This window comes from Trachypithecus francoisi, unplaced genomic scaffold, assembly GCF_009764315.1.
Source record: "Trachypithecus francoisi isolate TF-2019V2 unplaced genomic scaffold, Tfra_2.0 Lachesis_group19, whole genome shotgun sequence".
Taxonomy (NCBI): domain Eukaryota; kingdom Metazoa; phylum Chordata; class Mammalia; order Primates; family Cercopithecidae; genus Trachypithecus; species Trachypithecus francoisi.
In genome coordinates, this window is record NW_022681464.1 from 24630477 (window position 1) to 24656378 (window position 25902).

The window sequence follows — 25902 nt, forward strand, 5'->3', positions numbered from 1 at the left end:
TCCTGATTTAAGTGGTATCCAGAATTTGAATACAGATTATAATCATGAGCGTATTTAAAAGATTCTTCAATAACTAAGGAGTGACTACCTGAAGCCCCATCATTTCATTTCTATTTACTCCTTGGAGATTTGTGGGAATGATCTTTTGTTTAAAATTTTTTTTTGGAGACAGAGTCTTGCTCTGTTTCCCAGGCTGGAGTGCAGTAGTGTTCTGATCACAGCTCACGGCAACCTTTGCCTCCTGAGTTCAAGCGATCCTCCCACCTCAGCCTCTCAAGCACTTGGGTTTACACGTGCATATCACCACACTTGGCTAATTTTTAAAATATTTTGTAGAGACAAGGTCTTGCTATAATGTCCAGGCTGGTCTCAAACTCTTGGGCTTAAGTGATCCTCCTGCCTTGGCCTCCCAAAGTGCTGAGATTACAGGTGTGAGCTACTGTTTCCCACAGGGGATGATTTTACAGTGGAATTCTCAAAGACAAAACTTGGTTATGGTTCTCAGCTTGTGTAGATAAAGAGTAGCTACTTCTGTTTCTCTCGAAGAGTATCAGTCATTATAGAAACAGAGCACAAAACATTAATGCTTAAAGATAATCACAGAGATCATATAATCCAGTCTCTCCTATCCTCCCTCTCTCCTACCCATGTGATAGTCCAGAGAGGCTGTACGGTTTATTAGGGCCAAAGACAGGCAAGAATTCCATCTCCTCTTTCAAAGTCAGTTTATATAAATACTAAGTCACTTTTCATTATTAACTATGTATGTAAAGGCAAAATAGTTGATGGTTTAACACTATTAGCTTTAAAAGACTTTCCTATACTTTAGAGTTTACTGAACTGTTGGTTCTATGAGCAGAATATTTTTTAGTAAGTTTTTTTATAGTATTTATTTTTGATGTCAAACCAGTGACATTTCATTTGCTCAGATGAAACCATACATTGACTTTCAGGGATGCTATTGATATTTAATTATTGTTCTTATGCTTCTGTAATGTTGTATAAAGTAGCAAGACACCTTTATTCTCCACATCACATCTGTGTAGAATATAGTGAGAGCTTTAACACATGTACTTTTCAAATCAATGCCATAGAAGGCAAGAAATTCAATGTGTACCAATACAAGTTCTCTGTGAAAAACAGAAGCATAATTTATACAGGCAACAGTATTGTGGGAATGACCTTAGGGCAAACTTTTCCATCAAATTATTCTAGTCTAGGGTTACTACTGGACATTATTCAAGTATCCAAGGACAATTCTATTTCTTGAAAGCAGGAGTTAGGGGAAAGGAAATTTAAAAAGTATGTATGGTCCTAAAGTATGCTGGTCAAATGCAGCACAAGTTGTTTCTAGAGCTGACACAAGCAAAGGGTTTTCAATTAGTCTGGGCCTGGGGAGCAGGGGACAAAAGGTAAGCAAGGCTTGTCAAGGTTTTGACCTAGAGTCATTGCTGTGAATACATGTCTGTTCACCTACCACACTGAAGATAAACATCCTGTCCCCTCATTAAAGGCAACTTATGTATGGCAACAAGGGGCCGGCCAACCAGGTTATTTAGTGGGTGTTAGAAATCATAGCGATTAAACATCAGTTTCCTAGTTATGTTATTTTCATAAAGATTATGTTAGTTTATACCCTAAAATCATACTTCCATCCTGACAGAGGTGCCTTGTTGATTATCTCTGTGACTTCACAGATATAGGATATATTCCAAATAAGTGGAGACAGAATAGCAAGGCTTCTAACTTTATATTAAATAAAGTGCATTACTTACATACTTATTGCATACTTGCTACATACTTATCTCGGAAATATCATCTTAGTTTACCTCCTGCCTCCCGATGACTACAGTGGCAGCCATTCTACAGTGTGATAATTACTTAGATGTCACTCTGACTTCTTCAGTGACTCTGGCAGTGCCCCTCTTATGACAAAGTTGTATCATGTACATGGTTAACCTTTGATGCTGTTCGTCATATATCTGGCTGCCTTGACTATAGAGTCTGGTCAGCTCAGGATGTCTGAAGAAGAAATCCAGCAATAGGAAGGTCAAAAGGTAGGCAGTATTTTTTTGAAATATATTTCTTAGGCCATTATGTAGAAAATGCAGATTTCCTGGCCCCAAATTTAGTGAATCAGAATCTTTGGGGATGAGATCTAGAATTATTCATTCTTAATATGCTCTTTAGGTAATTCTGGGGCGGCAGGCTGAAGTTGAAGGGTAATCACCTGGCCCCGTGGGTGGCCCAGGGAGAAATGGCACCAGGTAAACAAGAACATTTTTATTTTTTCTTTTTTTGAGACAGAGTCTCCCTCTGTCACACAGGCTGGAGTGCAGTGGCGCAATCTCGGCTCACTGCAACCTCCACCTCCTGGGTTCCAGCGATTCTCCTGCCTCAGCCTCTTGAGTAGCTGGGATTACAGGCACCTGCCACCATATCGGCTAATTTTTTGTAATTTTAGTAAAGATCGGGTTTCACCTTGTTGGTCAGGCTGGTCTTGAACTCCTGACTTCAAGTGATCTGCCTGCCTCTGCCTCCCAAAGTGCTGGGATTACAGGTGTGAGCCACGGCACCCAGTCAAGAACATTTTTCTAATGTGAATAAGATTAGCATCTCTTCATGGGGTGGGCCAGGGGCCGGGGAGAGATATTGGTTATTTATATTTCTTTTTATTTGAAATATTTATTTCCTTTTTCCTGGTTTTCCACTGGGCTGCTGATGTCTTTAATGCTGGTTCTTTCATATACCTTTGTATATGAGAGAAATGAGCCTCTGTCATATGTGTCACAATTCACTTGTTTTTTTCTTTTGAATTTGTTTAGATTTTTTGCAATTGATAATGATTATGTTTTTGCATAGGTTAGGTTTTCATCAACAATTCTGCTTTCTGTATTAGTTTATTTGTCATAACTTATTACAATACAGAAGTTTGTAATAAGTTATGACAAACTTAGTGACTTAAAACAACACAACTTCATTATCTTACTGTTCTAGAGGTCTGAAGTCCACAATGACTCTTGGGCAAGGTTTGTTCCTGCTAGAGGTTCTAAGGAATAGATGTATCTCCCTGCTATTTCCTGCTTGTAGAGGGTATTTTCATTCTTTGGCTTATGTCCTGCTTCCAACAATCACATCATCTCTGCTTCCTTCCTCATGTCTCCTTTATGTCAGTACATTTACATGAATTCCCTAGGTTGTATCAAGGTGTGGAATTTCTGGGTCACAAGTTAACATTTTTTTAACCTGCTAGAGAATACCAACTGAGCTCCCATCAGCAGTTTAAGGAGAGTTTTCTTTGCTCACCGACACCAATATCAAAAGCATTCTTAGACTTTTAAATTTTAGCCAATTTGTAGGATGAGTATTATATGTCATTTGCATTTCTCTGATTATTGCTGTTAGGCATCTTTGCATATGTCTATTGGTCATTTGGATTTTTTCCTTTGTTATTAGTATTGTTACTATTAATATTAAATTATTTAATTAATGTTATTAATATTAAATATCTATATAAACATTTAATATTTTCATATTAAAGTGTTTCCCCCCTTTTTAAACTGTACTGTTCTCTTTGCTGAAAATAATTTTTAGTGCTCTACGTTATACATATCCATGTATTATTTGTTGGTTACATGCATTACAAATATTTTGAACTCATTCTGTGGTTCATCTTTTAAATTTTTTTAATGAGTTCTTATCATGACTAGAAACTCTTATTTTCAGTCCCCATTTATCAATTCTTTCTTTTATAGTTAATGCTCTTATGTCTTGTTTAAGAAAGCTTTTAATGTACCTATAATATATTGCCTTACAAGTTTACATCTCTATATTACCTGGAGATGATTTTTGTAAATGGTATAGGATCAATTTCATCTTTGTTTTTATATAGATACCTTAATGTCCTAGCACATTCATTGAAAACAGTGTGTTTCTTGCACTGCTTATAATACCAGCTATCATAAGTCAAAATCTGTGCATAAAATACATAATATACAAATAAAGATATTAAAAATTTAAATAAAAATAAGTGTTCATAAAAATGTGTATCTTTGAAAGTTGCATATTATCCCTTTTTTCCTTTTACTTATTTGCCTATTCTTACGTCATTGCTAATTTCACTTTAATTGCATAGTTTTGTAGTAAATCTTAATAGCTGATAGAGAAAGTTCCCCCACTTTGCTCCATTCAAGTGTTTTGGCTATTCTTGGCCAATTGTATTTCCTGTACTTTTTAAAATCAGCTATCTGTTTCACAAGTGAACTAGGATTTTGATTAGGATTGCAAAATATGTTGAAGTAAATTGGAAAGAATTATCAAATTTCATTTTTGGCTCAAGTATTAGAATACATAAACAGAAAATATCTCTTTTTTAAGGTTTATTTAATACAGTTTAATTATTTTTCAGTGTCAAGGTCTTACAGAGACATTTTAAATACTTACTGTTTGGTACTTGAGATTTCTTTGATGCTAGTAGAAATGTTATATTTTGTTAATTACATTTTCTTGCAGATAGAAATGCAATTGATTTCAACCATTTGATTTTTGTGTCCAGTAATCTTGTTAAACCCATATTTTAAATTTGAATGATATTTCCGAAGATTCTTTTGGAGTTTTGACTACGCAATCATTTAATCTGACAATAATGATAGTTTTCTTTTTCTTCCAGTTTCTATAACATTTCCCTCCTCCTTTTTGAACCATCAATGCCATGTTAAATGAAGCTGTGATAGTGAACATCATTGTTATTTCTGTATTTCAAAGAGAAAACCTTTAATATTCCACTATCAGGCATAATATTTGTTTTATTGATTTTATAGAAATTGTGTATAAGGTTAAGAAAATCTCCTGCTCATAGTTTGCTAAGAATGTTTATCATAAGAACATGCTGGATTTTAGCAAACATGTCATATATATTGGGAAGATTGTATGTTTTTTCTCAATCTATTACTGTATATATTACACGGATAGATTTTCTAATGTTAACCCGAGTTGCATTGTTGGTAATAAATACAAATCTGGTCACTAGTATTTTTGATATATTCCTGGATTCAGTTTGTGACTATTTTGTTTAGGAGTTTTCCATCCAGGTTCATTACAACCAAGATAATGGACATATCCATTATCCCTAAAAGTCTCCCCATGCAACTTTATAATCCTTCCTTCCCACCCTACCCAGCTACCCTATTCCCAGGCAACACTAATATGTTTTCTATCACTAGAGATTAATTTACATTTTATGGAATTATATATTATGTTATATATTTATTAAAGTATAATTTATTTTTTACGTATGGGGTTACACAGTGTGTTCATTTTTGTTTGACATTTGTGAGCACAATTATTTTGCTATTCATGCTAAGTTTTGTGCATCAATAGTTCATTCTTTTTTATTGCTAAGTAATATTTATTTGTATAAGTATAGTACAATTTTTTAAATTTGTTCATCTGTTGATGAACATTTGCGTTGTTATCAACTTGAGGCTACCCGAAGTAGAGTTGCTATAAAAATTTGTGTACACATCTTTGGTACGGATTTATATACGTTCATTTCTCTTGGGTAAATACCTCGGAGTAGAATGTCTGGCTCATGGTGTAGATGCATGTTCAGCATTTTAAGAAACTGTCAAACTGTTTTCCAAACTTGAGATATCATTTTACTTTCCCACCAGCACTTGGTATAGCAGACTTTTTAATTTTAGCCATTCTATTAAGCACGTAGTGGTATCTCATTGTAATTTAAATTTGCATTTTCCTTTTTAAAAATAATTTCAACTTTAATTTTAGATTTAGGGTATACATGTTGTTACATGGGTACATCGTGTGATGCTAAGGTTTGGAGTATGGTTGATTCCATCATCCAGGTCTGAGCATAGTACTCAGTAGCTAGTTTTTCAGTCCTTGCACCTTTGCCTCCCTCCCCACTCTAGTAGTGTCCAGTATCTACTGTTGCCATCTTTATGTTTATGAGTGTCAATGTTTAGATCCCACTTATAAGTGAGAACATGTGGTATTTGGTTTTCTATTCCTGAATTAATTCACTTAGCATAATCGCCTCCAGCTGCATCCATGTTGCTGCAAAGAACATAATTTCATTCTTTTTTAGGGCTGTGTAGTATTTCATGGTATATATGTACCCCGCTTTGTCCACCATTAATGGGCACCTAGGTTGATTCTGTGTTTTACTACGGTGAGTAGTGCTGTGACGAACATACAAGTGCGTGTGTCTTTTTGGTAGAATGAGTTATTTTCTTTTGGATATATATCCAGTAATGAGATTGCAGGGTTGAATGGAGGTTCTGTTTTAAATTCTTTGAGAAATCTCCAAAGTGCTTTTCACAATGGCTGAACTAATTTACATTCCCACCAACTGTGTATAAGCTTTCCCTTTTCCCTGCAGCCTCACCAGCAACTGTTTTTGTTTTTTGTTTTTCTAAACTTTTTAATAAAAGCCATTCTGACTGGTTTGGGATGGTATCTCATTGTGATTTCGATTTGCATTTCTCTGATGATTAGTGATGTGGAGCATTTATTCATGTGTTTGTTGGTCGCTTGTATGTCTTCTTTTGAGAAGGGTCCATTCGTGTCTTTTGCCCATTTTTTTAACGCAGTTATTTGGTTTTTGCTTGTTCAATTGTTTAAGTTCCTTAGAGATTCTGAAAATTAGACATCGTTGGATGCATAGTTTGCCAATATTTTCTCCCATTCTGTAGGTTGTCTGTTTACTCTGTTGATAGTTTCTTTCACTATGCAGAAGCTCTTTAGTTTAATTAGGTTCCACTTGTCAATTTTTGTTTTTGCTGCAATTGCTTTTGAAGACTTAGCCATAAATTTTTTGCCAAGCCCAATGTCCAGAATGGTATTTCCTAGGTTTTCTTCTAGTGTTCTTATAGTTTGAAGTCTTACATTTAAATCTTTAATCCATCTTGAGTTGATTTTTGTATATGATGAAAGATAGGGGTCCAGTTTCATTCATCTGCGTATGGCTAGCCAGCTACCTCAGCATCATTTATTGAATAGAAAATCCTTTCCCCATTGCTTATTTTTGTCAACTTTGTCAAAGAGCAGATGGCTGTAGGTGTGTGGCTTTATTTCTGAGTTCTCTGTTCTTTTCCATTGATCTATGTATCTATTTCTGTACCAGACCCATGCTGTTTTGGTTGCTGTAGCCTTATAGTATAATTTGAAGTCAGGTAATGTGAGGAAGCAAGCTTACTTTACATAGACATTAATAACATTAATGAGGGCTCCACCTTCATGAGCTAATCACTTCTCAAAGGTCCCAACTCCTAATACCATCACCTTGGGGATTAGAAATCCAACATATTAATTTTGAGAGGACATGAACATTCAGACAATAGCAACTCTGAAAGAGAGCTGAAGGAAAATTAACTAGTTCTAAATGTTAGTAATTTGGATACACATTTTACTGTATTTAGTAGACATTATTTGTGTTATGTGTGTTTTTGGGGCAGAGGGTTAATAACCATTTTTAGGCTCTTTGTGAAGATGGGTTATTCTCCATTTTTATTTTATTTATTATTTGTTGGTTTCACAGAGCTGAGTAAAGTAAGAAAGTCTTGACTCTGATATCATTTACTGCATATTCTCAATGTCTTCCTTTTTGTCATCTTTGGCAGTTTCCTCTTTGTAGAAGCTAAAATATATATATTTTTAGCTTATTTATTCCTAATTATGGTTTCTAGTTTGTCAACAGTTATCTAATTATATCCCTATTTATAATTAAAGTAAATGTACTATGTCACTGAGGCATATTAAAACATATACAAATTTAAATCTGCTCCAAATTCCAAAACTATTAACTTGGCTTTTTTTTTTCTATAACTTAGTTCTCTAAATTACAATTTCCTTGTTTCGCTCCCTAGTGAATTTTGGGAGATTAAATTAGATACTTTTATGTAAAGAAAATAGCACATAATTTATTCTCTTTTAGTGTGTTCTACTTTTCAGAATTTCTAGTGAGTGTTTACATATTTTACCTGTTTATTAAAACCTATAATATGGGGTATAGACCTGACTTGATTTTTTCCACATATTAATATCTAATATTTAGTGATAGTCATTAAATACAATTTTTCTTTTTTTGTTTGCTACTCTGGTTCATAATGCATAATTTGTGATAATTGTCTCCCTGTATTTGAAATTTTTTTTTTTTTTTTTTTTTTTTTTTTTGAGACGGAGTCTCGCTCTGTCGCCCAGGCTGGAGTGCAGTGGCCGGATCTCAGCTCACTGCAAGCTCCGCCTCCCGGGTTTACGCCATTCTCTCGCCTCAGCCTCCCGAGTAGCTGGGACTACAGGCGCCCGCCATCTCGCCCGGCTAATTTTTTGTATTTTTCTAGTGTGTTAGCCAGGATGGTCTCGATCTCCAGACCTCGTGATCCGCCCGTCTCGGCCTCCCAAAGTGCTGGGATTACAGGCTTGAGCCACCGCGCCCGGCCTTGAAATTTTATATCATATTGATTTTTAAGTTTTATTTTGGCTTTCATGACTATTAAATATGTTATTCATCTTAAAAAAGAATTCATTATCCTTACTTCACAAACCATAATGTTGTAAAAGGAAGGCTTTTAGGCTTTTGATAAAAGTGTTGGTAAAAGAAGACCAACCAGAAGGCTTCCAGGATTTTTCTAAGGAGGATTGAGCTCCATTAATAATAAAACCTATTAATTATGTCACTTGTCTTGAGTTTCCGCACTGCAAGGCTTATATTCCAGTTTTCCAGATTCATGTTTATTTTTGTCTTTATACTGAAAGCAGATTAGTTTTCTTGGTGATGAATTCTCAACAGTCAAGTTTATAGAAGATGATGTATAAAGCAAAATATTAATTTATTAATTTGCAGTGAGTAATAGCTCTTTTCATGGGAAATAACTTTGAAGTTCATATCCTCTTCGCAAAGGATGCCCTCTGCTTGCTCTGCTTGCCCTAGCAATCAAGGTAGCAGTTCAAAAATTATTCACTGGTCATGAACAGAGAGCAAAGATGAATAGACATTTTGACATGCCTTTCGCCTAAGCTGCAGGAATATTTGATAAAACATTTTTGCTCTAGGAGAGGGAAAAATTACATTTATCCTGCCAGAGAACAACACTTGTTCTTGAGTTTAGCAGGTTCAGAATCTTTCCATACGTTTGATTTCATCTATCAGGTGATCTTTTATACTTTTTTTTATTTATCAATCTCACAGAGTTCTGGGATTACATTTCTACTGCTACTATGATTTTTTTTTTTTTTATGTGAAGAAAGATACATTCTTGTCCCAACCTCAGAATCTCTTTTTTGGACTCTATTTTTCAAATATTTGAAAAATGTTTATGTAAAAATAAACCATTTTTTCTTTATCCTACAGCTCTAACTAAAAATTAGTTAAGTCTAAATTTTTACATAGCTCATCTTTTCCTAAAATGCATGTAAGATAATTGGCTGAGACACATTTTACAATCGCACAAAATGTAGTCATATTGTCATTCAAAGAGGTGCCATCACACCAATGAGCAATTTGGAAAAAGTAGTTCTGTTTGGAGTGGTGAGAATTTGATAAGCAATTTGCTGTAATCGAGGGTGTCAGTTCTCTTATAGATTGTCAATGCAAGGATGGGTTTTAGAACCATGTGAGTATAAACGAACTGCATTTATTCATGTGCTGAACAAGTTTCTGTTTGTTGCTGTGCTGATTTCTGTGCATCACACATTAATTCAACATTTGTTATTTAATTATTTTCATAACCAACTAATGGCAATATAATGTAATTTTTTTGTTGTGCCTTAAAAGAAAAACAAAACAAAAAACAACAACAACATCAAAAAAAATGGAGTTTCGCTCTTGTCGCCCAGGCCAGAGTGCAATGGCACGATCACGACTCCCTGCAACCTCCGCCTCCCGGGTTCAAGGATTCTCCTGCCTCAGCCTCCCAAGTAGCTGGACTACAGGTTCCCGCCACCATGCCCGGCTAATTATTGTATTTTCAGTAGGGATGCGGTTTCACTATGTAGGCCAGGCTGGTCTTGCACTCCTCACCTCAAATGATCTGCTTGCCTTGGCCTCCTAAAGTGCTGGGATTACAGTCGTGAGCCACAGTGCCTGGTCTGTTGTGCCTTTTAAAATAAGCTAGGCGCAAGAACATGTCTCAGAGAGTGGGTAAATTGGTATGATGTTACTAGTAACAACTTATTAAAATGTTGGGGTTATGTTTACAAAAAATGATGACTTTGATGAATTCATAGCCTTTCCTTCTGGCAGTAGATATCAAAACCAATTATTCAGGCCGTTCCTAAGTTTGTAATGGTAAAGCCAAGTCATGTATTGTAGAAAAATGGTTATATGTGTAAGCACGCTATGGGGGGCAAGCATCTAATTAACATAAATGATATGAAAGTTAATGACACAGGGGACCTGAAGATTTTTCTATTTCACACTGTTGTTCATTGTTACCCAATCTATTAATATGGTAGCATCTGACCCATTCTTATTTACAGGGAAATGTTCAAGAAAGGCCTGTCATGTCAGCAAATTCTGAGGTTTCTCGTGGCATCTATTACCAGAGTGCCGCAATATCCCAATAGCTGTTAACAGACCTTGACAAGGCTTTCTCCGTATTTTTCTCCTATCATTTCAGTGCCCACTCACCCAAAGGGCCAGCTCCTGCATTTTTTCACTTCACTGATGCCAAAGCCTCTTTGCCCACCTGTGCAGCAGATGCAGCGAATTAACTATTTCCAGAAGTGGCCCTTAGTTATTCACTGATGGCAGCTGGTATGTATAAATACACTATCTCCCTTATTTATCCGATGGCTTAACCACACGGCATGTACTACAGTGGCTCCCAGTGTTTTCCCCAGGAGGACTAAGCTTCGATTGCCCATGGTTGTAACTGGCTTGATAGGTACAATTTATTGGTAGCTTTCCCTTGCATGTTTCATCTCCCTGTTACCTACCAATGGTTCCTTTACCTCCTTCCAAAATTGCTCTGTAATCCTGTCTCAGAGTTTGCATTTGGGTGATCCCAATATAAGGCAGTGATCAAAACAAGCTAAGAATCACGTCTATAATTTATTAAGCTGAAACTGTCATATACTTTGAGACACACAGTTAATAAATTGAATGGATCAAAATATTTTTCTTTGAAAAAATGTGACAAATTATATTCTGGGTCCAATCAGATGCAAACTTTGGTAAGAATCAGAGCCTGATATTCTGAGTAGTTTAGAGAAAGTTCTGGAGGCAGAAATTCTTCCTTCTAGGTTTTATATAAGAGCTAAAGAAAGAAGAGGTATGACTGAGAAACAGGCGTAGACTGGGATATACCAAGTTGCTCGGCTTCCTTTGTAAAACTAGAAAAAGCAATTCTCTCAGGGTCAGCCGGAATTTGTCTTATTTGAACTCAATAGCCAAGCAGATGACTAGAAACTGGCATCGTTTCTAAACTGTTCGACCAACCTAACATTCTCCATTTGTACTTACTATGTTTGAGTTTTTTTCAAGGCAATTCATAGTGAGATTTAAATTTAATCTGTTGCTCAGTGACCTTTTTCCCTACTTTTTTTTCTGTAATTGATCTGTCCAGGGTTTTTGTTTTGTTTTTGTCACTTGTTTTGCTACCTGCTGTGGTTGGATCACTCACTCACTTGGATTATCGCAGTAGCTCTTTAACATACCTTGTTGATTTTTGTGACTTCCTTCCCAAAGTGTCAACCCTGTAGGTAAAATGTTCCTTTAAAAATACAAATCCAGGCTGGGCACAGTGACTGATGCCTATAATCTCAGCACTTTGGGAGGGCAAAGCGGGAGGATTGCTTCATCCCAGGAGTTCAAAACCAGCCTGGACAACATTACAAAACTCTGTCTCTACCAAAAATACAAAAATTGGGAGGGCATGGTGGCTCATGCCTGTAGTCCCGGGTATTCTAGAGGCTGAGGTGGAAGGATCTCTTGAGCTCAGAATGTTGAAGCTGTAGTGAGTCATGATCATGCTACTGTACTCCAGCCTGGATGACAGATCAAGAGCCTATCTCAAAACAAACAAACAAATAAACAAACAACCCCAAACCTGAACAAAGCACTCCTCAGCCCCAACTCCCCAGTAGCTCTCCATTATATTCAGAATAAATTTGTTAGGATGGCCTGCAAGGCCAAGCTCAATCTCAATCTTTTCCTCTGGGATCTCCTACCTCCTGCTGCTTTCCTTCTTTTAATCTCTCTACACACAGAGATCTTGCTCTTCCATGAATATCTCTCTGTCTGAAATGTCCTGTACCCAAATAGCCACATGGCTTGCTCCTTAATGTTCTTTAAATCTCTGTTCAAATATTACTTTTCTAATAGAACCCTGCCTCAATTACCCTATATAAAAGTGTGTCCCTCCTGCCCTGCAATCCCTCTCCTGAATTATCCCACTTTATTTTTCCCTTGATCATTTACTGTCATCTAACATGCCACATATGTACTTGTTTATTTCTTTATTGTCAGACTTCCCTCATCTCCATTCTATCTTGATCATAAACTCTACAAGGAGAAGGACTTTATCTTTCACTGTCATGTCACCACTGCTTGGTATAACTATTTGGAATTCAATAAATATCCGTAGAGTAAATGAATGAATACGTGAAAACATTGACAAAGGAAAGAATATATGAGGAAATAATATTTAAATTGCTACCTGAAGGATGAAAGGATGCTGCTATATAAAAGTGAGGAGGAGAATGTTTCATGCAGAGTGAGTATCATTTGCAAAAGCCAGAACGTTTCCTTAATTAATTTCTTTTCAACTTTTCCATTACAACAATCACAGTGCAAATTAACGTCATCCACTGTGGACCAATGCTACATCAGACAGCTCCCTGCAGGCTTTTCTGGGACATTCACTGGAAATCCATTGAAACTTTAAAAATAGGGGGGTTGACCAGACACTTGAAAAAATGCTCATTATCACTGGCCATCACAGAAATGCAAATCAAAACCACAATGAGATACCATCTCACACCAGTTAGAATGGCAATCATTTAAAAAGTCAGGAAACAACAGCTGCTGGAGAGGATGTGGAGAAATAGGAACACTTTTACACTGTTGGTGGGACTGTAAACTAGTTCAACCATTGTGGAAGACAGTGTGGTGATTCCTCAAGGATCTAGAACTAGAAATACCATTTGACCCAGTCATCTCATTACTGTGTATATACCCAAAGGACTATAAATCATGCTGCTATAAAGACGCATGTACGCATATGTTTATTGCGGCACTATTCACAATAGCAAAGACCTGGAACCAACACAAATGTCCATTAATGATAGACTGGATTAAGAAAATGTGGCACATATACACCATGGAATACTATGCAGCCATAAAAAAGAATGAGTTCATGTCCTTTGAAGGGACATGGATGAAGCTGGAAACCATCATTCTGAGCAAACTTTCACAAGGACAGAAAACCAAACACTGCATGTTCTCACTCATAGGTGGGAATTGAACAATGAGAACACTTGGACACGGGAAGGGAAACATCACATGCTGGGGCCTGTTGTGGGGTGGGAGAGGAGGGAGGGATAGCATTAGGAGATATACCTAATGTAAATGATGAGTTGGTGGGTGCAGCACACCAACATGGCACATGTATACATATGTAATAATCCTTCACGTTGTGCACATGTACCCTAGAACTTAAAGTATAATTTAAAAAAATAGGGGGGTTGACTCAACCTGATTAATATTTTAAAAGGTCACATAGGTTCATCTATACAAAATTGTTTGAAGAAGGCTGATGTGGAAGCAGAGAGACTACCTAGGAGGCAGTTGCCAGTAGGATGGTGACAGATAAGGATTAAAACTATTAAATGGTATGGCTCTGTGTCCCCACCCAAATCTCATCTTGGATTATAATCCCCATGTGTCAAGGGAGGGAAGTGATTGGCTCATGGGGGCAGTTTCCCCCATGCTGTTCTCATGATAGTGAGTGAGTTTTAATGACATCTGATGGTGTTATTAGCATCGGCATTTCCCCTGCTTGTAATTCTCTCTCCTGCTGGCATGTGAAGAAGGTCCTGCTTCCCCTTTGCCTTCTGCCATGATTATAAGTTTCCTGAGGCCTCCCAAGCCATGCAGAACTGTGAGTCAATTAAACCTCTTTCCTTTCAAAATTACCCGTATCAGGTAGTATCTTTATAGCAGTGTGGTAATTGACTAATACAAACTATTAAATGGCTTAATATATATATTGGCTATAAAATAAACAGAACTTCCTAATGGATAAAATTTGGGTAGTGAGAGAAAGAATGAGATCAAGGAGTCCTTAGTTTCTGGCTTGAGTAAGGGGTAGATGGGATAATATTTATTGGAATGGGGAAATTCTGGAGGTAAAATCATAAGTTTAATTTTGAACATTCAAAAAGGGGTCTTGATGAGGTCTCACAGAGTCAGTGTAAAATGTTAAGAGAAGAGGGCTTGGGACCAAACATTGGATTGGATAAATGAGAAACAAGGGAAATAGAATGAGCAAGACTGGCTGATGAAATACAGGGCATATCAGGAGAGAACGGTGTTACACAAGCCAAGACACAAGAGTGTTTCAAGGAAGAAAGAAGGATTGCTTTTTAAAGATTTTACCCAGAGGTAAAGAAAGAGGGAGAACAGAAAAGTGGGCCTTGTGCTTGCAATGCATAGACCTTAGACAAGCTTGATAAGGACCATTATGACAATCTGATGGGAGGACTTTGAAGTCTGATGGGACATGGAAAAGAAAAGACAGCATGTGTACATAAACTTCAAGAAGCTTGATGAAACAAGCAAACAAATGAGGCATTAGCTGCAAGGAGGGGTGCAGATGAAAATGTTCTACCGAGAGGAAGGAAAGGAAGGAAGAGAGGAGAGAGAGAGAGTAGACAGAGGAGACAGGAAGAGAATGAGAGAGAGGAGATAAAAAGAGAGAGTGGAGAGAGAAAAAAGATGGGAGAAAGAGAGAGGAAAGAGAGAGAAGATAAAAAGAGAGAAGAGAGAGAAGGAGAGGAAACAGAAAGAGAGAGAGAGGAAAAAGAATAGGAAAGATACTATTAGGAAGGAGCAAAGTCCTTGATTTGAGCAAAACTGGAGGACTGTGTTTTCATATGAATAGGCCACAAATCCATGGAATAAGCCCATGGGAGGGAGGAGATGGGTGCAAGTACTGGTGGATATGGAGGTTTTGCAGAGGAAGATGAATGCATTTGAAATGGATGACTTTTGATTTCTCAATGGACAATAGGATTAGGTCATCAACAAAGAATGAGAAGGGAAGAGGGGGTGTGGGAGGTTTGAGGACAAAGAAGATGCAGAGTAGCAATCCAGTATGATGAGATGGGACATCTATAAGAGAAGCAGATAGGATTTCAGGGAAGTATCTGATGTTATGCTGAGATTTGAGATTGAGTGTTTAATATTTAAAAAGTCAGCTCACTTGGATAATTTGTTTGGCTGTTTGTGTGGAGACAGAGATTGAGGGCGAAAGGTCTGGGACGAGAGACAGAGAGCAGGGAAAGTAGGTTGAAGGCATTCACAAAGAAGTGACTCTAGTTGTACTCATGAAGCTAGATTAGACAGAGAGGTGAAGCTGACAGTGAGAAAGTGGTGAGAGTCAAGACACTGAAGCTTTGATAAAGCACAGAAATGACAACAACATGAGCCCGTGAGCTGCAAGGATGAGAGGGAAATGGTCAGAGGCTGTAGAGGCAGAAACTGAGGCATTCCAGGTACCAATATGCCAGGTTATGACAAGGAAATGGCAGCTGAGTGGAGGGGGGAAATGGAGGTTTAGAATGAGAATCCGGGTCTTGGGTGGTTCATCCATGTGGATGTTTAAGTTACTATGAACACTTTCAGAAGTTGATAAAGTCACAAAAGACTTTAGGCCAGGACATTGGCGGCTTCATTAAAAGTGGAGACATTATGAAGAGGAGAGAGGGAAAGGATCATACGAGTCTGAAAGAGGTAAGATTTTGTGCAAGATGAAGTTGATAATAGTCTGGAAGTGGCACTGGAGAACAAAAGGAGATGCATCTCAGTAAAGATGAAAGGGTACGATTTAAAAGTCAAAAAAGAAAAGTCACTTTAAAAGAAATAAAATGCTGGTGTACGCAAAAATTAAAATGCAGAGTATGAAAGAAAGAAAGGTAAAAGTATAAAGATGCTACAAGTATCAAATAAAAACTAAAAATGCAGCTTTTTATCATCTGCTCATTTGTGGGGCTAACCACCTGGTCAAGACTGGGCTCTAGCATCTGTAATTAGTGGTCCAGAGAGTAGGTTTCTCAGTACACATTTAAAAAAAAGACAGCTAGGAAATGGATGATGAAAACGTATTTTAACGTTGTGAAAATAAAAGAATTATCTCTCTTCCAATACAGGATGATAATAATAACTAGATTTGATAACTTTGGTTTTACCATCTAAAACCTTCCCCTTGCTTACAATTCAGAAAAGATAAGGGAGGCATATTAATCATTTTATTGCTGTATGCATAACTCTTTGGAAATTACAAATCAACTTTAAAAAACAACAACAACAGATAACCAAGCAAGAAACTAGCACCCAAATAATTCAAAAATGTTTATATTGAAACTTGAATAAGAGAACCTTGTTTTAAACACCACTAGAGATGAATATTAGAATTTTAAAATGCTTGTAAAACTGATAGCAAAGGAAAAATAAGTTAGACTAGGTACGGTTTGATGATAAAGTGTTCAGTAATTCAAATACAGCTAAACTGGGGAGAGAATGTAGACAATTAAACAAGGTTACACATTGTTTTAAAATTATTTGATGGATAATAGGTTGATCTTGTCAAGATTTGTCCTAACATAAATTGAATAATCTGGAAGTGGAAGACAGATTTGATTTCAAGGAGAGTAGCACTCTACTGTGGACTGCTGTATCCTAGTACAATGGGAAATGGGTCTTAAAAAATACCAGAAATTGTAAAAAAAAAAAAAAAAAGTTTGAATTTATGAAATAGGCATGGGACAATGGGGCAAATGCTTTTAAAAGTTTGTTTTGGGTTTTAAATATCTTTCCAAAATAGCCATGGGCATTTATGGTAAAGATTAGAATGCCTTTCAACTTCAGCAAAAGCCAAAGGGTGTCATGTGTTTTGTACCATGACAATCAAACATTGGTATAAATTCAGAAATAAATTGCCTAGATTACTAAAAACATCTACTTACTAGAGTAAAAAATGTAATTTTTGGAGACATATAATTAAAATTTTGTCAGAACATTTTCTTGAATAAAAATTATGATGCTAAAAAGTTTATGCACAAATGTAGAGCAGATGTCTAGATGAAGATATATAAATATGCCTAAATATGCACTTTTTCTTTTCATTTTTCAGTGCAAATAGAATTACATCAGGCAACACGCTTAGAAGTAAATAATATGTAGCGGGGGTGTCTGGAATTCAGTATCAAAATTAGCTCGAGATGTTATTTTGGTTGATATTAAATGGTAAAGTATTTATAATGCACTGATTTTTGCCACTAAAGACTCCCTCTTTAGAAAGCCAGATAGATATTTTATAAACATTGTGGTTTGTTTTCAAACCATACATACATAGCATTAAATTACTATCTCTTCTTCATTTTGTTAAGAGCAAGTTGATCTGAAACTCAACTTGAATCCTAATTATAGTATTCACTTATAAAATGATTTCCATATCTCTTCTTGGTCTATGACATGATATATATGATCTAGAGTAAATATCTAAAAAGAAGAATGAAGTTCTGTCCAAAGCTTGTTCATTGAAAAATGACATGCCTTTAAATAACTACTAAAATCATTGATGTCTTAAAAAGGTAATTTTAAAATTTAGGACTAATCAATGTGCAACCCTGGAAGAAAAAATTGGTTGGAAAGTATCTTCCCAGAAAGACAGATGACTAATACTTCAATTGTTCTTGTTTTTCCCATCAATGTGCAATCCTGGAAGAAAAGTTTGGTTAGAAAGTATCTTCCAAGAAAGATAGATGACTCATATGGCTATGTTTTTTCTTGTTTTTCCATCGTTTAACAGTGTTTAGGAGTTCAAATGTAACTAAATTGGGGGGATCTTAACAACTATCGGATTTTAACGGCAACAGTTATTAAAGACAGCGATTTTGTTGTTTGCAAGACAACCTAAAAAATATCTCTGGAAGATATCAGACGTCTTAAGAAAAGGCTTGTGATGATATTTCATATCAAAACAGCTAGCAAGTTTCCTGTGGTCAGCTACCATTCCCTTTAATAAATTACTTAATTAATTCATTAATAATTATTTCTATTCCTTAAAACTCCTGGACCCAGGCATACTCAAGTATATTTTAATAAATACCTTTTGACTTTATTTCTGGAAAGATTACTCATCCTTAATGTAGCCCCCTAAGTGGCAGAAAAAGAAAAGACTCCCTTTGAATGACTTTATTTATACCTCTGCATTTGGCATACTACAGACTATCAAAATTTTACATATTCTTTTTTTTTTTTTTTTTTTGAGACGGAGTCTCGCTCTGTCGCCCAGGCTAGAGTGCAGTCGCCGGATCTCAGCTCACTGCAAGCTCCACCTCCCGGGTTTACGCCATTCTCCTGCCTCAGCCTCCCGAGTAGCTGGGACTACAGGCTCCCACCACCTCGCCCGGCTAGTTTTTTGTATTTTTTAGTAGAGACGGGGTTTCACCGTGTTAGCCAGCAAAATTTTACATATTCTATGAGTTAAAAGAAGATGTATACTGTGGCCTTTAAAATATTAGCCTTATCTGCTGTTATACAGAGCAAAACAGCTCTAGGTTAAATAATTCACTCCTATCCCCTTTTGACCAGTGTAGGAAGTCGAATATTCTTTGGCCTTGTAATTTCCTGGGAAATTTGAGTAATCGGGGTAAATTCTTTAAAAGTTGTATATAATTCACAACTCCAGGGCAAATTTTTTATTCTAATTTTATTTTGTCATATAGAGTTTCAGTTTAGTGAGCTTATAGTAACATTGTATTTAAGAAAGGAAAAAGTTTCTCAACCATGCAATAGTAAATTTACCTTTTCCTTAGAATGCTTTCTTTTTAGAGATTTTTAATTCGGTAATACTATATAGCAAACACACAGAAATGGTATATCATAAATAGGACATTATTAAATTTTGAAACTAGAAAAATATGTTATACTGTATAATTTGGACACTACCTACAAATCAGAGCATAAATAAGCCAAGATCTTATTGAGAAATCAAATCAGGAATTTAAAATTTATACTAGTGAGAAAAATTAGGGGGTGAGATAAACTAGCGGAACAGGCTATCTATTATTATTTCACTCTTACCAATACAATATTGCCAACTCTGTTAAAGGTTCCTGATTGATCCCTGCAAAAGGGCAGCACAGGTTTGCTAAAGCAACCACTGCTTTACGTGCTAAAAGTGAATAATTAGCATGGTATGACTTTACAAAATAATTCTTTTCCAACTTTCTCCATTAAACATTTTACATGTTCTAAAAACAGTTTTTTAAATCCCCGTACAAAAAAAATTCCCCAAAGCTTAAGCGTACTGCAAGCTGCTGCTTTTTTTTTTTTTGGTCCACAGCTCAGCCTATGTAAATCATTTTAACTTCAGAGCTATGTAATAAAGAGCTGGATATGAATGAATATCACGTACTAAAAACAAAACCTGAAAACACAGTTCAGTTCCCATTTGCTTACTTGGAAGGTCATTTACCACCAGTAATGGCAACCATGTCTGGCCTCACTTGCTTCAATTCGAGAAGTAAACTTAGAAGTTTTGCTTTCTTAAGTCAAAACCACAGTGGTAAAGGGAAAGATGAGTGTGATATTCCTCAACCTCACCAGTAAGCAATATTCGTCAAGATTATATCTATCACTAAACACAAACTAGAATCAGAAGAATCCTCGACTCTACAGGAGATTTAACTGAGACCCCAAATTAAGATTCAGGCTCAGGCGTTGCTAGTTTACCCTGAAGAAACCTCATCCTATTGTCACTCTCTAATGGAAGTTTCCTCCCAGGAAACACTTCCTAATTTGAAATTTATTTTATCTAGTGCAATAATTAAGGAGGAGTGCTTGATGGTTTGTGGACTTGACTATGTAGTCAAACTTAAAAAAATTTTTTTTTAAAATTTTTATTTATGTTATCTGTGAAACTGAGGGCATCTGGCACACATTTTAGATTTTTCCCACAGACATGAACACATATTGCATATTTAGTTCTTTTTAAATTTTGCTCGAGCTATATGGAAAAGCAAAACAGAGCAAGGAGAATTATGCCAATTGCCGTGGTAAGGCCAGTTACATGCTGGAGATAGACTACACGCCACTCAGGCACAAAGAAGGCTCTGCCTCAAGTTTTAGTTCCTTAGTCCTAATATAAGAAAAACGTTTACGAACGCTAAGGAGAGCTCTCCCCTAGCAGCTGTGTTTCCATTTATTTTTCTCATTGTGATTTCTCACCTTGCTTCTAGATGACCTGAGCACGAAGTTGTGCGTTATAAATCACGTTGTTAGTTTTATAGTGGTGGGAATTGGATCTAAACCACAATGACTAAGAAAAAGTGAGCTGGGGTCCTGACTACTTGCTATATTGCACGGTACTGTACTTTGTGATTCGACTTCGAGCTGTGCTAGGGGAGGCGGACCCAATGGTTTGGTTAAAGTGATGGTCAGAGGAACTCCTCATGTGGCCAATGGTGGCTGTCCCTCCCAAGCTGCTCAGGCCAATGCCACCACCACTTATGCCAGCTCCACTCAGGGCCCCACCCCCAGCATCCATGCTGGTGCCAACCAGGCCACTGCTGCCTATGCCACCGCTGATCCCAGTGGTGCCACTAATTCCAGTTACGCCAGCACCAGAAACAACCCTCTCTGTCACAATCACATTGTGGGCATTGGTTAACTCGGGGTGCATACTAAGACTACCTAAGCCGGAAGTTGGTTGGATTACTCTTTCTGTCACTACCACATTTGAAGACTCTCTAGGATGATGAATAGTCAGAGAGGCAGGTAGACTAGAGCTTGGTGCTATTACCCTTTCTGTCACTATAACATTTGACCCATCTCGTAAGTCAGGCATCTCTAACATTCCATGCAAATCAGTGCCAGAAATTGGGCCGACCACTCTCTCTGTCACCACCACGTTTGATGCTTGTCGGTTATCGTGAAAGTGCACAGAGGGCTTCAGAGTGTCAGAGGTGGTGTAAGACTCGGTCACAGTGACATTACCATAGCCCAGAGGATCGAGAATAGGCTTAGGATGCTGCACACCAGGTCCCGAGGGATAGGTGCTCTCAGAAATTACTGTGGTAGTGCCAAAATGTGGGGAGATTGGTGGGTGTCCACTAAAAATGGGCTCTGTTTCCTGAGGAAGGCAAACTGGTTCAGTGCTTTGGGGTGGCCAAAAAGGATCAGGGTCTGGATATGATTCAATTTCTTTTCCTAGGCTGATGTCTGCCAACTTCTTAAATTTAGGTCCCAGAGTATCCAAGAAGCTGTCATCCGGATCTTCTCCAATGAAGCTACAGCAACCCACAGAGCCAGCAGGGGAACCTACCCCTTCAATGTCATATATGAGCAAACAGTCATTGGATGGGCGTCCTTCATCTTCATCTGCATAAGCATATGCTTTCTGAATTTATAGGAGAAAGAGAAAATGAAATTATAAATGCATATTTAGCAATAATAGAACAGCCTTTATCATTAGTTTTTCTTCCAGAGCATTTCCAAAGAGGAATGAAATAAAACAAGATTCTAACATCTACTAGAGATGCTTTAAAAATCATTTTATAATTATTTGAAATAATTCAGTTAAAAATTATTTTAAGTATAATTCCAATAATGTGATTTAAAAAATTTACTTAGATGGACTTATTTATAATTGTGTACTTTGGACATAAAACCATACACACACAAAAACACATGAATTATTTATAACAAAGTTAGAGGGAGGTATATAAAAATGCTGAACTTGAAGGACATAAAAATGTGCTGTTTTGTTTTTTGAATGGAAAAGGTAGTTCATAGTTGAGTTGAGTTCACTCAGGATTTTGTTTCTTTCCTTCAGATGGAGTGAATATGATGATTCTGTGAAGTTTTATTGCAACATGGCTTTTTCAGCACAGCAACAGGAAAATTTGATTCTGGGTCTGTTCTACAAAATTAAAGGTGACCAAAGACATTTTAAAAAAATATAATCTCTCTAAATTCAAAGTAAAAGTTCAAAGACATATATGATTTTGTTTCATCTTTGCTGTTCATAATAGTGGATTGTAAACTTTCAGGTTAACAGAAATACCTTATAGGAAACCAACTCATTGTGCCATTCATATAAAAAAAAGTTATTGAGCCTTTGCTATTTGCCAGACACTCTGTGTTTGGAACTTAGCTATGCATAATGAACAATACCAGGTACAGTTCTTCTCTCACAGAGTTTACATTTTGTTTGAGTGAGACAGACAATACAGAAGCCTATGGTCAGGAGGTGGCAGATGCAGGGTAAAGAAAAAGAAAGTGATGAGTGTTGTTCTTTTAGATAGGGTAATCAAGGAAGGGGTCTCTGATAAAGTGATATTTGATCAGAGAGTGGAAGGAAGATATTTCTATGTTATTAAAATATAATATAAAATATTTTGTTATATATATGAATAAGTATTCCTATGGTTATCAACAAGTCTCATTACTGTCTATTGCTATTTGAAGGCTTTTACCAATATTTTATTTAAAAATATCAGCCACTCTTTAAACCAACCACTAGGTTAGTTAATGAACCATTTTAGGCCAGTATGTAGAAGGACAGAAATGTTTTTCTAGTTGGTATCAGGGACAGGAACTTCCTGAAGGTTGAGTATCACATGGTGTGTAACCATGGACAATTACATCTCTTCCTGTGAATGGCAAAGTTAATTCTCCTGCAGCTGCTTCTCCAGGTTTCATGCTCTTCCCACCACCTGCAGCTCATTCTTACAATGTTTTGGAAGTAGACTATGGCTCTTGATCCCACTCTTATTAACTATTGACTCTGTGTCTAGAGCTGAACTATGTACTGGCAATATAATGTAGAGAACATATGGATGAGACACTAAAAGTGGTAGTAAACATATAAACTGACAGATTTCAGCAATGATAGGTTCTATAAATGTGTAAACAAAGTACTGCAGAAATAGAGATGAGAAAACATTACTCCTATTTTGGATGAGAGGGTTAACTGTAAAAACTTTGGAGGGAGAGTGATATTTGGACTGGGTCTTGAAGGATGGGTAGGAGTTTGTGAGAGACATAGTGGGATGCAAGCATTCCAGGATGCAAGCACAGGATGCGCAAACGCATGGAGATGAAAAGTCTGTGACAAAGGTGCTCAGCAAGTGGAGTTGATGGCAAGGAGTAATTGGAGATGAGAGGAAGGGTTCATTCTGTGAGCAATCTTAATTAACATGTTAAGGACTTTGGATTGCATGCCATGAACAAAAGAGAGCTGAGAGCCATTGGCTGTTCTTAAGTTGGGGAGTAAAGTGCTCAGGTCAGAGCTTTCGATCTATAATTAATTAACAGCATGGATTGTTGGACACAAAGGCTGAGAATCTAGTTAGGAGACTCTTGCCCAAGCCCCTTTAGGAATTAGTGAAAGCTTGGGGTGAAGAGCAGCGGGCACATGGATGGTGAGAAAGACATGTGGCTAGGGACCTTACCTGACAGAAGTAGCTTTCCATGAAATTCATATTCAGACCTCCTTCTCTACATTCCCTCATAGAATTTCTTCTTAATGTTCCAGAGTATTCTTGACATATCTCAGGCATTCCTGAAGTTTTAACTCCCTCTGTTAGTTCAAATCCTGTCATTCTCTCTCCTCCTCCCAGATCTTGCATTTCTCTGCCACCATACTCATTTGTATAAACTCCTAAAAGTGTTGATCAATTAAGTTTATTTTCTTTATCTATCATAAACTAAAAAATTAACAACTTGCCTTATAATACATGATTTTTTCATTTAGGTATGCATTTGTGAACAAAGAAATAAAAAGATACATAAAGAAATGAGATATAAATACAATCTTGAGCTCAAAATGATATTATTAATTTGTTAATTTGATAATTATCTGTTGAGAGATTACTATATTCTCTGCTGGAAGTGAAGGCTGCAGAGGACTTATAAAAATCTATGCCCTACAGAGTTTGATTTCAACCTGAAGGAAATTGGAAGAAAAATACTCAAATTCTGAAAGTTAAAACAATAGTGTAAGAATGCCCCAATGTGTAACCAGAAGCACAGGACATCCTGAAAAAGACATGAGAACCACTGGCTTTCAGAAAGGAGGCCATGGCTATGTGAGGAGAAAGGTTTTCATGAAGAATCTTGGGTTTGCACTTGGATGTGAGGAGTAAGTGAAAGCCTGTTACTGTATTTGAGGTAGGTACTTGCTTCAGTAGCACATATACTAAAATTAGAACTATACAGAGAAGATTAGCATTGCCTCTGCACAGGATGATACACAAATTGGTCAAGTGTTTCATCTTTTTTAAATTAAAAAAAATAAAAAGAAATATTTGAGGTAGATGAGATAAAATGATGGCTGGGACCGTGGAACTGCTATGGAATGATGAATGTGGTCAGTGGGATATGTATCCACTGGTTTTAGTACGTGAAGGATCTTGAGTTTGGGAACAGTGTGTTTTTCATGCTTCAATTGTCCTTGGTGCCTCTTAATGTGCTTTGTTCAAAATCTGTGCAAAAGTTTGTGGACTTAATGGGAACAAATGCGTAGATAAATACTGATGGATTTGATGACTTGATAAGTCTTGAGAACTGTTTTGATGTTAGTGAATGTGAGTTAACAATGAGATTCTGCTTTTGAGGTGAGAAGACATTGGGGTTGTTAATGAAAATGGACAAATCAGGTGGAGAAATAGATTTAAAGATTACTGTGTCCAATTCTTTGAATAAGTTCCAGTTCTACAAGTTATACACATTTCTATGCCTGTTAGAGTTTAAAGTAGAAAACAATGGTTACTGTTTAAAAAGTCTAAGAGAAAAATAAGCTAACCAATAGTATTATTTACCTTGAGAAAAGTAATGTGATACAACTATTTTCACAGATATGAGATGTTATTTTAATTGTTCTTTTATTATAGTGGTAGTTATCCACTTACTGTGAAATTCTGATTGTTCCCTGGTTTCTGCCTGTGAACTGGTCTAGATTCCTGTTTTAAGGCAAGTTGTATTTGTACAGTCTTACCCATGTGCTACAAGAAACTCCACCATGTGCACACAATCTCAGCTGAGAGCTTTGAAAGATTTTGATAGTGTTTCATCTACTTGCTTTGAATTAAAGAAAATTGGACAAATATTTTTTAGATAATATTTGTGATGATACTGAAAATGGGTGTAATTTTTTTTGTTGTTATAATAAGCAACTAAAGTCAAAGCAATTTTGAATTCTTAAATTAATTGTGTATAAAGATTTTAGCCTCAATAAATGAGCACAGGTCTATTTTAGTTGGGTTGTGCTTTAATTTGAATTAGTGTATATATGTGTATGAAATATGTGTGTGTATGTATGTTAATGAAATTTGCTCTATTAAATTAAAAATCTTGACTAAAACTTACTCATGGTTACAATTCAGTACTTCTGCATATATAGAGATCCTAATTTGGTCATCTTCTAAGTACTCTTTGATGGTTGAGGAAAATTTTTAAAATGCAGCATATAAGAATAATAATTACTGTAGGGTTTTCCTTGCCATTTAGTTTACAAATTATTCATTTAAAAAAGAATTATGTAAACACTTTTGAAGAAAAATAAGATCATCAAAAAACAATATGCAAAGAGAGAAAACAGACTTCCTAATCATTTGAGTTGTTAAACAATTTTTTTTTTCTTACCTGAGTTGTCA

The 25902-nt window shown here is 36.4% G+C and overlaps 1 protein-coding gene, 1 long non-coding RNA gene and 1 other non-coding gene across 3 annotated transcripts in view; 2 read left to right on the top strand and 1 right to left on the bottom strand.

The window, feature by feature from the left end:
• Positions 1-1938: 1938 nt before the first annotated feature.
• On the top strand, positions 1939-12942 carry LOC117063847. The gene is made up of 3 exons (XR_004429118.1): positions 1939-2057; positions 10638-10774; positions 12488-12942. It is a non-coding gene; the product is annotated as an uncharacterized LOC117063847 (long non-coding RNA).
• A 3532-nt stretch (positions 12943-16474) lies between these two features.
• The window catches only part of DSG1 (desmoglein 1), a 35792-nt gene continuing 26364 nt past the window's right edge, over positions 16475-25902 (bottom strand). The window contains exons 13-15 of the mRNA XM_033178064.1: positions 25892-25902; positions 23701-23909; positions 16475-21644 (exon numbers count right to left, since the gene is read on the bottom strand). The exon at positions 25892-25902 is cut by the window's right edge and continues 59 nt beyond it. Coding sequence (XP_033033955.1) covers positions 20592-21644; positions 23701-23909; positions 25892-25902 — 1273 coding nt within the window. The 3' untranslated portion in view covers positions 16475-20591. The remainder of the gene's footprint in view (positions 21645-23700; positions 23910-25891) is intronic.
• LOC117064318 lies at positions 24423-24528 on the top strand. Its single transcript, XR_004429381.1, has one exon. It is a non-coding gene; the product is annotated as a U6 spliceosomal RNA (small nuclear RNA).